The sequence below is a fragment of the Peromyscus eremicus genome, chromosome 5 (genome assembly GCF_949786415.1).
Source record: "Peromyscus eremicus chromosome 5, PerEre_H2_v1, whole genome shotgun sequence".
In the NCBI taxonomy this organism is placed as follows: Eukaryota; Metazoa; Chordata; class Mammalia; order Rodentia; family Cricetidae; genus Peromyscus; species Peromyscus eremicus.
The window spans coordinates 4,149,772-4,165,606 of record NC_081420.1 but is presented as its reverse complement, the minus strand read 5'-3'; the positions used below and the strand labels follow the sequence as shown (position 1 = coordinate 4,165,606).

Here is a 15,835-nt window from a genome sequence, read left to right as displayed (position 1 = left end):
TGCTTACTGGTTTGCTTCTCCTGGCATGTTCAGCCTGCTATCTTATACCCTAGATCCACCACCTGCCCTGGGGTGGCACTGCCCACAGTGTGCTGGACCTTCCCATATCAATCACTAATTGAGAAAATGTACTACACACTTGCCTATAGGCAAATCTTGTGGGGACGTTTTCTTAATTGACAGTCCCTCTGCCCAAGTAAGTCCAGTGTGTATACAATAAACTAGCCAAAGAAGGCAGGACCTGGAAACAGGAACTAAAGCAGAAGGCATGGAGGAATGCTACTACTGACTTGCTCAACCTACTTTCTTAGGCAACATGGGACCACCTGTCCAAGATGACACCACACACGGGGCCTGGGCCCTCCTACATCATTCTTTAACCAAGAAAACACACAGACTTGCCCTCTTATGGAGGCCAATCTTACGGAGGCACTTTCTCCATTAAGATTCCCTCTTGCCACCCATATCCATCTAGCTTTGTGTTAAGTTTACAAAGTCATTCATCAACACATACTGAACTATGAGTCCTTTTATGCCAAACCCTGTGGTGTGCTAAGCCCTGAAGATGAAGCAGTGAATTAAACAGAGCCCTGTTGTTCGAATCTTAGATGGTCTTTTAATAAAAAACCTGGAGCCAGATGTCAGAGTGAAAGCTGAAAGATCAGAGAAGCAGAGCAACCACAGCCAACCTCACCTCGCCAACTCATCAGCCAATTCTATTTCCTCAGACTGAAAGCCTGAGTCCTCACCTGAAAGGATCTCAGCTGAACTGCTTTAGTTCCTGTCTCCTCACACCTTATATACCTTTCTCTGCCCAGCCATGTCACTTCCTGGGATTGAAGGCGTGTGTGCTTCCCAGTACTGGGATTAAAGGTGTGTGCCACCACTGCTTGGCTCTGTTTCGAGTGTGGCCTTGAACTCACAGAGATCCAGACAGATCTCTACCTCTGGAGTGATAGGATTAAGGGTGTGTGCCACCACTGTCTGGCCTCTATGTCTAATCTAGTGGCTGGCTCTGTTCTTTGATCCCCAGGCAAGTTTATTAGGGTACACAATATATCGCTACAAAGCCCTAGTGTTATGATTATATTCTTTTGGACAAAGTAGGTAATGTATAAGTAAATAAGTACATATGTAATGTCATGTGATGATAAGCTCTGTGAAGAAAAGTAACATGGGCTAGGGGGATATGCAAGTGTGTTAAGAGAGGATGCAAGAGAAAAGCTGCCTGTTGAGAACTGACACTATGGGCTGGAATATAGTTAGGGATGGCCCTTGAAGATATTCTTAAAGATGTGCTTTGGGAGTGCTGTCAGCATGTACAAAGGTTACTGTGAGGTATGAAACCATATAAGGGTTTTTATATGAGCAAGTGGCATATTCTGACTTCTGTAGACGTTCCTTTGACATTTGGTAGTTGATACATTACAGCAAAGACTAGTCCATAGTCGGTGATACACACCTTTCACCTCAGTACTCAGGAAGCAAAGGCAAGCAGATCTCTGAGTTTCAAGCCAGCCAGGACTACATAGTGTGTTGTCCCTGCCCCTATCACCACCACCAAAAAAAATAAAAATTATACAGAGACAATTGTGACAAGTGGTAGATGTGTCTGGTAAACAGGAATGAGGTGATGGTAACTTAAACTAGAGAGAGAGATGAGAAGGTTACTTGTAGGTCAGGCATTCAGGTTTCCTTATGCATAGGATCAGGGGTCGGGAGGTGGAGGTATGATGCCCATCTGGTAATGCTAGGAAAGTGGACATCAGGTTCTTTTTGGATATGTAAGGCTTGAGAAGTAGAGGTCCAAGGAAAGGTAGAGAGAGTGTCCACTGAACCTGGGGGAGAAGCTGTCTCTGAACCTACACCTGAGTTTTAGAAGACCCAGACACGTGTATCACACTACTCAGTTCCACATTGTGTGCTTTGTCTCTTTTCTTACATGATGTTCTGTTCTTCTCCGACATGAGTTCAGTGCTCATTGTGTTTACTCAGCATCCCAGAGTTTTACCAGGGGTACAATTCTGTATATTTGTAGAAATTATAATACAGGGGAAATACTCTACCAGATAATGTTAAATTCAACTTCATAGAGAGCCCAACAAATCTTTTCATTGTCTCAGCAGTGAAATTTTGGAGGTGGGGCTGGAAATCCATGCTTTATTTTTTGTTTGTTTGTTTGTTTTCTTTTGGTTTTTCAAGACAGGGTTTTTCGGTGTAGCCCTGGTTGTCCTGGAACTGGGTCTGTAGACCAGGCTGGCCTCAGTCTCAGAGATTCCTGCCTCTGCCTCCCAAGTACTGGGATTAAAGGCATGTGCTACCACTGCCCGACTTGTTGGTTTGTTTTTTATTTTGTTTTATTTTGTTTTGTTTTGTTTTAAATCACGGGCAATAAAATGTACTTTTGCTGTTTTCTTTGAGTAATGCTACTTGAGAATGCTTAGGCTCTAGACCATTAACAAGCAGCTAAAGCCAAGGACAGATAACAGCATTAATGTCAAGGTGTCTAATTGTATGTCTACAAGGAAGGCCTAGCTATATAACGACAATATTGAGACATACTGGATGACATTGTTTCTTTCTAAGTAACTAGTCATTTTGTTAGAGAAATATGGTTGTTGCTATCCAAGAGCATAATTACTCCTTTTTTGTATAGGAAGATTTCCAGTCGATGACATACGGATTTAAAATGGCCAACAGTGTGACAGATCTTCGAGTTACAGGTATAACCATTCACAAGGATAATTCACAACAATAATTTGTAAGTTTACATTTTGATTTGTTTTAAAACTTACTGTTTCTCATTGTAGGAATGCTAAAAGATGTGGAAGATGATATGCAAAGGAGAGTAAAGGTGTGTTTTCCTTTTCTCTAGTTTAGGGCTTGTTTTGTTTTGTGAAACAAGCTTTGACTGTGTAGCTCTGCATGGCCTGGAAGTCACTATGTAGACCAGGCTGGGCTTGAACTCACTTCACCCTGTTTGCCTTTGCTTCCTTGGTGCTAGGGTGAAAGGATGCACCCATCAGGCTCAGCCAGGCCCTTTTAAAAGATGGTAGGATTTTTAATAGTGATGGTGATTTTTATTGTGAGTTGGTTTTGAATGCATCAGAAAATTTTTTATTTTTATTTTTTTGAGACAGGGTTTCTCTGTGTGTGTAGCCCTGGCTGTCCTGGAATTTACTCTGTAGACCAGGCTGGCCTCAAACTTAGAGATCCCTCTGCCTCTGCCTCCCAAGTGCTGGGACTTTAATAATTAGTCATTGTGAGACATATACTTTGCTTCTGTTATTTTGTTTTACTTTTGTTGTTTTAATATCTGCTTCTCAAGATCTTTCTAATTTATATACAGATACATTCATAGGAAAAAGGAAAGTACTGAACACAGGCTTTTTTCTTTCTTTCAGATATTCTTTTCCTGAACATAGGTTTTTGTATATGCTCAGTAAATTAACTTACTTCTTTAATTCTCTAGATTTGTGTTGTCTTAATTTCCTTTTTTTTTTTTTTTTTTTTTTTTTTTAATTTTAGAGTACTCGAAGTCGACAAGGAGAAGAGAGAGATCCAGAAGTTGAACTGGAAGTAATTGCCCTTATTTTCTGTAGATAATGTCAGAGAAGCCCATCCTTTAATGCTGTAGTCCTTTGAACTGCTTTGTAATTTATGGAAGCCCCTTTTATGGTATTTCTTTAACTGGACATTGCAAGGGACTTATTAATTCTTCTTATATTTTTATGTATAGAATAGTAATACATCTCTTTTGAATATCTGATTTCAAAATTCTTCAGAATTCTTGGGAAGCAGAAACTAGAAAAAAAGATCACTTATAGATGTTGTTTAAAACCTTAGCAAAATCAAGAATTTCCATATCATCAAAAGTTGCTGAACCTTTCAACCCTTTTATAACTGCTAACTTTATATTTTTGAGATCATCATCTAGCTCTGACTTTGGATTAGAGTCAGTCCTGTTGCTGATGAGTACAGTATAGTTTCTTCCCTGTTTCTTTGTTGACTAGTTTTTGGTGGCTTGTTTTGTAGGCATTTAAAAAGCCATGTAGAGGCTTCTTTATTGTAGGGAGTTATTGGCACAAAAATGTAGGAATTGAAGTGTTAAGATGTAGTTCCTCTGCGGGTGTGCCTCTGCAGGCCCTTCTTCTCACCACACTTCTGTCTTCCAGCACCAGCAGTGCTTGGCAGCATTCAGCAGAGTGAAGTTCACCCGTGTGCTGCTGACAGTGCTCATAGCCTTTACTAAGAAAGAGGTGAGAACTACTGTGATTGGAGCGGTTTTGGACAGTGTCTCCCTGTCCTCACAGTTCTCTGCGGTTGGTGTAGTTTCCCACAGTCATAGTAATACTTTTGTGAAAAGTGATTGTTGCTTTACAGTTCTTTCTATAATGTACTGAGATTTCTTATGGATAGATAAATACTGTTTGAGGTAATTCTTTTTTTCCTGGATTCCCTCCACCCCATATTTGTGAATGACTATATAGTATTGAAATTTTTTCCGTTTTTACAGTTGACTGTATTTCTGATCTTTTGTTTTAAAAAGTAAACTTAGTGCCATAAGCTGAAAATATTTACCATTTCATTTTTTAATGTATCAAATAAGATACAGATTTGAGGGGAAAATGTTTTGTATCCTGTCAGGATTTGGGCATCCTGCATTAAGTGACTACTTTGTGAGGATCCATGTTACTATGGTATGCGTAGGCTCTTAGGACTGTTGTAGGACCTCCTCTTCTGTCAGTTAAAGGGTGTGGTTTTGGTGATTTTTTTTTTTTTTTTTCTTAGACCAGTGCTGTTGCAGAGGCTCAGAAACTAATGGTCCAAGCAGCAGACCTTCTTTCTGCCATCCACACTTCACTGCATCATGGCATCCAGGCTCAGAATGGCACTACCAAAGGAGGTAATTCTTCATGTTTGTTCTTACTTGTATTTTCTTATTTCCTATCTCAACATGTAATGCAGTTTGCTCTGACTTTCATTTAAGTCAGTTTGCTTGGACTTTGTGGTGTTTCCTCTGAATACTTAAGAGTGCTTTGGGCTTTTTTGTAGATTTAGTCTATGTTGAAAACAGTTGCTAGAACTTGGCCATATCTTGTATCCTACTGTTGGACTCTATGTGTACCCTGTCTTTTGTTTGTGCTATGATGCCAGCAGTATATTCGTTTTTCATCATCTCCTTTCTTTACTTCCTTGAGAAACCCATTAAAGTTGTTAATGTAGTCTACCTCACTCCACAAGGTAGGCCTAGTGTTCTGAGGTTCATTGTACTCACAGGTGCCTTTAGCCGTAAATTTCTCAGGCACTCGGACCTAAGTAAACACACAAAGGCTTATATTATTTACAAACTGTATGATCTGTGACAGGCCTCTTGCTAACTAGCTCTTATATCTTAAATTAACCCATTTCTATATATCATGTTTTGCCACGTGTTCCATGGCTTACCTGTTGTTCCTTGGGCAGCAGGCTGGCATCTCTTTCTAGACTCTGCCTTTCTCTTTCCTGTCTCTCTTCTTGGATTTCCAGCCTGCCTCTAAGCTGCCTTGCCATAGGCCAAAGAAGCTTATTTATTAACCAATGGGAACAACATATATTCACAGAGTACAGAAAGACATCCCCACCAGGTGCCTGTCTTTACACTACACTGGAATTGTGCATGAGACTCTGAAGACTTGTAGGAATAGAGTGCTTGACATGTTGGTAGCATTCATACTTTATATGTGAAATAAGCTTTAACAGGAATAATGTATCTCTGCTGTAAAATTTACCACTGGGTCAACATTTTAGAGTGTACAGCAACACTGATTGTCCCTAAAAGTCATGGGATAGTATTTGTAGTCTTAAGAATAATATTGAGGTGTAAAATATCCACAACTCTAAAATACATTATAATCTAGTTTGGGAAATGTTTATAAAAAAATGACTGTAACATGTTAAAGTAGCTTACTTGTGATTCTGTGTTCAAACTGGCTTCTGGGCATGTTTCTGGGGAATTTTCTTCATTATACTGAGGTGGATGTATCCACCAGCACTGTGGGTGGCACCAGTCCCTAGGCTGGGTCCTGAAGCATGTAAGGGTGGAGGAAGGGAGCTGAGAGTAAACTTGCATGCATTTTATTCTCTCTGCTCTCAGCTGTGGATATGACAGCTGCTTCAGTTTCTGCTGCCTTGAGTTCCCTGCAGTGATGGACTGGCCTGTAATTGTGAGCCAAAGGAGTCTTTCTTATCTCCTCAGTTGTTTGTCTCAGTGTTCTTTATCATAGCAGTAGGGAAGATTGACATGAGAAAGTATCTGTTACTCATTGAGTTGCCTGCTTGCATGAGGCCTAAAAGTCTATGTGTTAAGAACTAAAGAACGCCAGGCAGTGGTGGGGCATGCCTTTAATCCCAGCACTTGGGAGGCAGAGCCAGGCAGATTTTTGTGAGTTCGAGGCCAGCCTGGTCTACAGAGCGAGATCCAGGAAAGGCGCAAAACTACACAGAGAAACCCTGTCTTGAAAACTAAAAAAAAAAAAAAGAACTAAAGAACATTTCTTGATAATTTCATACTTACATTTATTGCTGTGAGAGCAAATAAGGGTACTCTCAGTTTCTCCTGCCTCAGCCTTGCAAGTGCTGGAATTACAGGTGTGTGTCACCATGTCCCAAGTCCAGTTTGGTATGTTTGTGTTGCTGAGATTGAACTCAGAGCCTCCTGCATGCCAGGCAAGCTCTCTGTCACTGAGTTACATTTCCCCAGTTCTCACCTTAAATTTTTGTTGTTGTTTTGTTTTGTTTTTGTTTTTTCAAGACAGGGTTTCTCTGTGTAGTCCTGGCTATCCAGGAACTCACTTTGTAGACCAGGCTAGCCTCAAACTCAAGAGCTCTGCCTGCCTCTGCCTCCTGAGTGCTGGGGTTAAAGGCATGCACCACCACCACCACCCCCCAAAATTATTTTTAAATAGCGCAAATGTATATGGGATAATGATAATTGTTAAGTTAATTGTAAACGGGAGCAAAACTTTTCTATTTATTTTTCCCACATAAAATGGTAAAGATAGTGAATATAGTTGGGAATGGGGGTTATGTGTATAATCTCCCTACATGTGATGGATTTGTGAAACAGCTCTCATAGGACTGGAGAGATGGCTCAGCAGTTAAGAGCACTGGTGGCTCTTCCAGAGGACCAGGTTCGTCTCCTAGCACCCACACGGCCCCTCATAACTCTCCGTAATTCTGGTCCTGCGAATTTGACTCCCCTCTTAGGGACTCCATGGTCAATGCACACACATAGCATACAGGCATATATGCAGACAAAACACTGATACATACTTTAAAAAAAACAACAAATAAAACACCAGCCTTCATAGAGCCAAAGAGCTGGCAGACTTTTCTGTTGAGTCTCAGGAAACCACCAGACTCTTTCCAGTGCACTCTTAGGACACTGCATTGTACAAAAGGGGAATGAACAGGACTTTGGGGACAGATGGGAGATTGGAGAGATGCTCAGAGGTTAAGAGTGCTGACTGCTCTTGCAGAGGATCTGGGTTTGATTCCCTGCACCTACATGGTGGCTCATAACTGCCTGTAACTCCAGCTCCAGGGGGTCTGATGCCTTTTGACCTCCATGCTCCTGAATGTACTTGGTTCACATAAGTTCATGCAGTCACACATCCATACATAAATAAAATATTTTTTAAAACTTTGTGATAGGTAAAAGTCAGGTTGTGTTTCCATAGAAAATTGAGGTGACACTGCATAGGATTAATTTAGTGAAGGGGCAGTCATACATCATGTCAGAAAGAAGCAAGAGGAGCAGTTAAGAGTTAATTGATGAAGTGAAAGGTAGGTGAAGCCCTGAAGTGAGACACAGTTGCTGTCTTCAGCATGGTAAAGATAAGTTCCTAGTTCTGAGAGAGGGTACTATTAGGAGAAAGACAGTGTTTGAAATTGCCTTTCGAGATGATGTGGGATGCCAAGTAGAAATATCCACTGAACAGGTAAAGAGAAAGCTTGTGGGCTGAGGGTTTTCATCCAAGAATCTGCAGTTGCGTTGGTCTCCTGTAAGAACAATTCATATAAGTAGCTGCCAAGCAGGAGATATTATTGTGGAGAAGAAGAAAGCCCAGGCCTGGGAGCATCCGCAAAGATGAGATGGATCTGAGAGCAGCAGAGTGCTCCTTGGGGTACTGCAGTCAGTCAGTCTTGTTTCTGATTCTAACAGTGCAACTGTGAAGCTTTAGTTTTGTCTCGCTGACATCTAGAGCTGTATTCTTAGGTTTGGCTTATTTATTGATGAGCACAGCTTTGGATATAGATTGTGTAAATGCTTCAAGGCTGTGTATCTCCTTTGAGATTCCAGGTTGAAAAAGAGCTGGAGTGTGCACTAGGGTGAGTAGTGACAGTGTCACCAGGGCTGTACTCTGGAATCCTAGTCTGCCCTTATGATCATTTCCATTAAAAGAATTCAGATGAGTCCCGTGGTGTGGTGTAAAGAATAGAGGGGCTTATTTCAAAGAAGAGCAGAGTGCACACTGAAGGTGTAAGAGTGCACAGTGGCCCAAGAGATACTCGCTCCTGTGTTGTATCTCCAGGCTTCTGACTTTGCTGTGATCTGCGGAGTGGGCAGCTCTCCCTTAGGCTCCTTGTCCAGTGCAGGTGATCAGCAGCTGGGTTTGTCCTGACTCTTGAAGGAGACTCAGTGATGCAGATCCAACAGTGTTGTACCCACAAAGTCTCCTGTCGTTTTAGGGGGGCCACTGCGCTAGAACTGGTTAGCTAGTTATTATTAGTGGCCTCCAGGCAGCTCTAGAAGTTAGGTCTCCTCTCAGGGTGGAGATCTGACTCAGCAGGCATCCCTGGCCTTTGTTGAATTCCTGCTGCTGCAGTCTTTGCCTCTAACCTCTGCCACCATCCTTGTAGCTAGGAAGTACAATTTGAAGTTACTACATCTCAGTTGAATTTATGTATGGATACATAAATTAGTTGTAAATTATAAAATTCATTAGATTTTTGTGATTAGAATTTGGAAATGCCTTGAAAAATTTAGGCTTTTTCTTTTTATATTTAATAGTTTTCATTTTAAAATTGAGAAAAACATTGAAAATGTTACTTTCCTCTTTCTTCTTCAGACCATCCAATTATGATGGGTTTTGAGCCCCTTGTTAACCAGAGGCTACTTCCACCCACCTTCCCTCGCTATGCAAAAATAATTAAAAGAGAAGAAATGGTCAACTATTTCTCAAGATTAATAGACAGAATAAAAACAGTCTGTGAAGTCGTGAACTTACCAAATTTACATTGTATTCTGGTAAGTATAAAATTACATTCTGGAGCCTTGATGTAGTAACAGGATAGTTTGCCAGTCTAGAGACTGGCTGACAGAACAGTAAATAGCATTGAGGTAGTGTGTGTATGCACACACATAACACATAGTTAATTTTTATAAGGAGTTGATACATTTTCAGAAATTAAGAAGCTAAACTTAAGATATTAGATAAATCACCCAACTTTTAGGACTAGGATTTGGTAACTGAATTCTGCTTTCCAAATTGTGTGTGTTTGTGTGCATGTGTGTGTGTGTGTGTGTGTGTGTGTGTGAGAGAGAGAGAGAGGGGGGGGGGGGAGGGAGGGAGGGGTGAGGGGAGAGAACATATAAAAGAGAGCTTTTCTTTTTAAACGTCATTGACTCTAGGGCCTCATACATAATGGGCTCATCCCCCACCACTGAGCTGTGTCTCCAGCCCTTTATAATTCTTTACTTTGAGATAGGCTCTCACTGAGTTATGCAGGCCGACGTTGACTGACTCTGTAGCCCAGCCAGGCCTTGAACATGTGACTTCCTGCCCCAGCCTCTTGAATATCAGAGACTTCAGACTTAATCTGCCAGACCTGGCAGTTTAGTGTTCTTGCCCTATGGATATGAGATCATGGTGCTTGGTAACCTGTTTATTGTTTTGTTCTATTGAAAACTTGTGTTACAGATGCTTTCTTTTTTATCAATAAATAGGCATATTTCTACATTATTTTGAAGACATATCCCATTGTAAGCTTATATAACAATTATTTTTTTAGTTCATTCATATCACATTACATTTAGGGTCATTTTCATTGTTTTGCCTTTATAAACACACAGACAGTACAAAGATGAAACCTTTTATGTAAAACTGTACAGCATGTACTTGCCGAGTGAAAACATCTGTATAATTGGAAGCCCTCATACTTTGTGATGTGTAGGAAGAAGAACAAAGCTAAGAACTCAGTGGTGAGCGGCTGAGTGGTGGTGTCCCATCACCAGGGACACCGAAGCAGAAGAAGTTTGGGTTGTGGGCTAACCTGGGTTGTGTAATGAGACCCTAGCTCAAGGCAAAACAAAGCAAATAGTACTAAGCAAAGGAAAGATTTGTTTTTAAGAATATTATACAGCAGATGGTTTCCGTACATTTCTGCAATAGTCTGGTATACATAAATCAGATTTTTTTCTTAATACTTAGGCCTAATACTCATAATTTCCTAGTTTTTCAGGTTTCCTAATAGTTATTTATTGATCTTTTTCATGTATATTAAAATAGTTAACCATTAATTTAACTTTCATCCATCATTATACTTCTGTTCTTGGATCAAGTGTGACACTCATTCCTAGAGACATACTAGTGCAGAAGAGTAACTCCTTAGTTTTCCTCCATCCATAGGTACTCTGGTTTGCCTTGTGAGTAGAGGGAGCTGGGGGAGCCAGGCCTGAGCTGCTGGGACTGTGTTAAGAGAGCTTAGGAAGGAAGGATAAATGCCTCCCTGAAAGATGTCGGGCAGTGCAGTGTCGACAGTAGAGGAAGTGTGGATAAGGAGAGGTAGGAAAAGGGTTAACAGACTATGTGTACTGTGAAGCAAAGTCTATCATTGTCGAGGTTCAGGTAAGTGTCAGGTGGTGAGGTATGTTTACATATAAGGAAAATAAGCCAGATTGAAAGATATAGCTCCAGCCTCAGTGAGAGACACTATTTCCATCAATGAGGAAACCCAACATTGACCTCTGGCCTTCACATGCATTCATAGCCGTGTGCACATGCACACGCACGCACATACACACACACAAGAATATATTTCTTGGGCTGGAGAAATGGCTCAGAGGTTAAGAGCACAGGCTGCTCTTCCAGAGGTCCTGAGTTCAATTCCCAGCAACCACATGGTGGCTCACAACCATCTGTAATGAGATCTGGTGCCCTCTTCTGTCATGCAGGCATACATGCAGAACACTGTATATGTAATAAATAAATAAATATTTTTTTAAAAAAGAATATATTTCTTGCATTGTTTATGACTTGAGAAATGTGAGACATGTTACATTTTCAGTATTGACCATCCATTCTGTGGGATGAGTAGAATAAATGCCATTCAGCCACTAAACAGTTTAGGCTGATTTTTCTGTCCTGCCTGCCAGCTCCCAAATAACCACACGGAGACTTCTTATTAATTATGAATGCTCAGTCAATAGCCTAGGCTTGTTTCTAACCAGCTCTTATAATTTAAATTAACCCATTTCTATTAATTTACTTTGTGAATCATGGCGTTATTACCACATCTCTGTAATGTCCATCCTGCTTGCTCTGCATCTCATTGCATCTCTGACCTGAAAATCCTGCCTGGCTATTGGCCATTTAGCTTTTTATTAAACCAGTCACAGTCTTCACACAGTGTAAAGGAATATTCCACAACAAAGCAATGTATTTACTGAATGTCAGTTTTATAATGTTAAAGGATGTACACACACACACACACACACACACACACACACACACCCTATATACTCTCACAAACACAGAACGTAGATTTTGGTAGAATATTCACCAAAACATGCAGATTATGCACACACTGTGCTGGCTTACATGTGATTGACAAAAGCTAAAGTCGTGTAAAAAGAAGGAACCTCAGTTGAGAAAATGCCTCCACAAGATCCAACTGTAGGTCATGTAGCTAGAGTTTTCCTGCCTGGCCCACAGTCAGGACAAATCTCTCTCACCCGCCAGTCCTACAGCTGCTCAGACCCAACCAAGTAAACACAGAGACTTATATTGCTTACAAAGTGTATGGCCGTACCAGGCTTCTTGCTAACTGTTCTTATATCTTAAATTAATCCATTTCTATAAATGTATACCTTGCCACATGGCTCGTGGCTTTCTGGCATCTTCACATGCTGTTTGTCATGGCAGCGGCTGGCAGTGTCTCTGACTCAGCCTTCCACTTCCCAGAATTCTTCTCCTTGTCCCGCCTATACTTCCTCCTGCCTGACTACTGGCCAATCAGTGTTTTATTTACTAACCAATCAGAGCAACACATTTGCCATACAGAACATTTCACAGCAAGGTTATTTTAATTAGTGATTGATTAGGAAGGGCCACCAGCCCATTTTTCATTGTACCATCCCTGGGCTGGTGGTCCTGGGATCTATAAGAAAGCAGGCTGAGCAAGCCAGTAAGCAGCACCCATCCATGGACTCAGCATCAGCTAATGCCTCCAGGATCCTGCCCTGTTTGAATCCTGTCCTGACTTCCTTCAGTGATGAACAGTGATGTGAAAGCATATGAAGCCGAATAAACCCCTTTCCTACCCAGGTTGCTTTTGATCCTGATGTTTCATCACAGAAATAGAAACCTAAGACACATAGTAGGTATAAGTAGCTGAAGAAAAGAGTGCCCATACTTAAAATTTAGGATGAAGAAGAAAAGCCAGTAAAGGAGCTAGAATGATTGTAAAGACAGCAAGTGTAACTGAAGAGTACAGGTTTGTTTGTTTCCTCTAAAAGGAGTTAACACAGTGCATGCATGTTACAAGGAGTCATAACTAGAGGGAATTACAGTTACAGGAGAAAAAGAAAACTGATTAAGTAGTCAGGAGTTAGGTGAGTATCCTCCCTCTCTGACTCCTCCTTCCTTCTTTCCAACCCTCCTCCTCCCTTTCCCCTTGAGTATTTTAGACACATTTCATAAGCTATCAGGAGTATCAGAGTCCATCAGTAGTACAGCTTTGCTCTGATGGTTTGGGTTATGATAGGCTTTTCTGATGCCATTCTGTTACTGATGAGTGCTGAACTCTGGAGGATTTATACTCTGCTTTGGAAGCTGAGTGTGCCACAGGCTGCCTGTGGATACCTGCTTTCCATGGTAACATCACCTGGGAACACATCTCTTTTCTTTTGTTCTCACTGCCAGCCTGTAGCAATATTGTAGGCATTCCAAAGCCCACATACCTATATTTAACCATTTCAAATATTAAAATTCATAAATAAATAAAAATTGGAAGGTTCAGAAAATATGATAATAAATTAGCCACAGTCTCTCAATTTTTAAATTTAATGTTTTAGTCTATTTTCTTGTCTTTTGCCTCTTCTTATGTAAACCCATATTTCTTGGTCTTCACCCTAAATAATACCAGTTACCTGCTTACTGATTTTTTTAAAGGTATATTTTCATTATTTTAAATTATGTGTATGTTTGTCTGTGTGTGGGTATATGCACATGAATGCATGCATCTTTGGATGCTAGAGGTGTCAGATCACCCTGGAATTGGAGTTATAAGCAGTTGAGGTTGTGAGCTGTCTAATGTGGTACTGTGAACCACTGTTGGGTCCTCTTAAGAGAGTACTTTCTTAACCCTGAACCCTCTCCAGCCCCCATACTCATTTCTTTTAAATAACAGCCAAAGTTTTATCATTACCTAGTTATTGTTGGTATTATTTTCATGTGGGTGTGCACTTAATTCTGCTTTGGTCAGATCTTGAAAAAGGTTTTGTAGACTCTGAAGTTAGCCCTTTGATATAATTAAATATTTTCTTTAAAACTGACCTTTAGTTCTTTATCTTATTTTAACACTAATAGACTATTATTTCCAAACAAAAATTATACTTTATATGCAAACATCCTTGGCTTTTGTTTACTCTATTAACGATACTGCTTTTTCTCTATTAGGATTTTTTCTGTGAATTTAGTGAACAGTCACCATGTGTTCTTTCAAGATCTCTGTTGCAAGTAAGTTCCACTATTTTATTGATTGATGAACAAAAAGTAGATGCTCTTAAAGGTGTCCCTTTATTGTGATGCTGTATTGTGTTTTGTTTTGTCTTAGCCTGCACTTGCTGTCTGAGTGATGCACTGCTGTGCTCCTCCACTCATTAGAACACTGACTTAGGGTGTTATGCTGGGCCACAACCCAAACCTCAGGAGTTCTGTTACGAGTGAGATCATGCAAGATAACTTGCTTTCTGACCAAGTTTAGAATCAAAGTAGTATTCAAGAAGAGGAAGGTAACGGGGGGAAATACTCTAAATATTGGGAAAGTAACTCACAGATCACAGATGTTTTGAGGGAAATTGGAAACATTTTGAATTAAATAAACTTGGCTAGAAACATGGTTTGTGGTTAAAGCACTTGCGGCACAAGCCTGAAGGTCAGAGCTTGTATCTCTTGAGCCCATGGGATTATTGACTGGGTGTGGTGGCCTGTCTCTAACACTAGCCACATTGATGAGCTCTGGGCTTGATTAGAGACACTGCCCCAGTGAATAAGATAGAAGAACAAGCGATCCAGGATAATTCCTGGTATCAACCTTGAGCCTCCAGTTGTATGTCCATATGTGTATACATGTGTACTCATACTCAGACAGAACACACATACACATGTACACACATGAAAATAGAAAAGGGGAGGGAGGAGAAATTAAAAATATATAAAAATCTATCATACAACTAAAGTATTTAGCACTATTTAGCTTTAAGAGAGGTACTGGGACTGGGAATATGGGTCAGTTAGTAACGTGCTTGCTGCACATACGTGGAGACTGGGGCTTGATCCCCAGATGGTATGTGAAAAGGCTGGGGCTAGCTGGCCATCCAGCAGCACCTGAGGTTGATCTCTGACCTCCACCTGCATGTGCACACATCCCACATACATACACATAGACATACTCAAAAGAAAGAAAACTACATAGTCATTGAAGCTGTCATCTTCAGAAACAACAAGCACAAGAAGGGCAAATTGAACAAGAAGAGAAACAGAAATAACCAAGGTCAGTAAAATATGAACCAAAACAATAGAGAAAACCATTGCAATTGAAAGCTGGTTAGAAACACCAAGAAGATGAAGAGCATTTAGCTAGGCAGATGGAAAACAAGGGAAGATACAAATAATTAATAATGAGACATTGTACATAACTCTGTCTAAAAATTCTTAGACAAAACAGATATATTTCTCTATAGAAAGACTTCCAAAACTTAAGAAGGCATAATTTGAACAACCCTGAATCTATTAAATAACTTGAATTAATAGTTAAAAACATTCCAACAGTAAAAATTCTAAGCCAACATAGTCTGTTCCAGAAACTAGAAGAGGCCAGAACAGTAATCTGAGACCAATAGTAAGTTAATAACAAAACCAAACTAACATTATAAACATAAGAAACTACAGAACAGTGTTACTTTATATCAGAAAGCAATGTCGTAGCAAATTGAAGGCAGTAGTATATAGAGGTCTGATTACATCATGACCAGTGGTTTAGTCCTGGGAATGCAAGTGTGGGTCAGCATTTGAAAGTTATTTTACTTTACTGTCCAGTTGGAAAGCTCAGTAAATTAAGGACAATGTGACAGGATTAACATTAATTTATGATCCTAAAAAACACCCAGAACGAGGAGTAGAATACAGTATTCTTCATAAAGGGTCTGTATAAACAATCCTACAGCTACCACCACACTGTATGTGATGAAAATTAAATTACTACTCTTGACACTGGGAAGACTCCCTGTCATCCCTTCATTTCCACTTGTAATTCAAATGTCGGCCAATGTAATGAGGCTAATGTGTGT

General features: G+C 40.3%; 1 protein-coding gene across 3 annotated transcripts in view; it reads left to right on the top strand.

Annotated features, from left to right (window-relative positions):
• Positions 1-15,835, top strand: part of Naa35 (N-alpha-acetyltransferase 35, NatC auxiliary subunit) — a 60,790-nt gene that overhangs the window by 25,523 nt on the left and 19,432 nt on the right. For all 3 annotated transcript variants that reach the window (XM_059262780.1, XM_059262781.1, XM_059262782.1), the window contains 7 exons: positions 2,657-2,723; positions 2,811-2,854; positions 3,529-3,579; positions 4,176-4,259; positions 4,792-4,906; positions 9,114-9,292; positions 13,944-14,003. In XM_059262780.1, the coding sequence (XP_059118763.1) occupies positions 2,657-2,723; positions 2,811-2,854; positions 3,529-3,579; positions 4,176-4,259; positions 4,792-4,906; positions 9,114-9,292; positions 13,944-14,003 (600 nt within the window). The remainder of the gene's footprint in view (positions 1-2,656; positions 2,724-2,810; positions 2,855-3,528; positions 3,580-4,175; positions 4,260-4,791; positions 4,907-9,113; positions 9,293-13,943; positions 14,004-15,835) is intronic.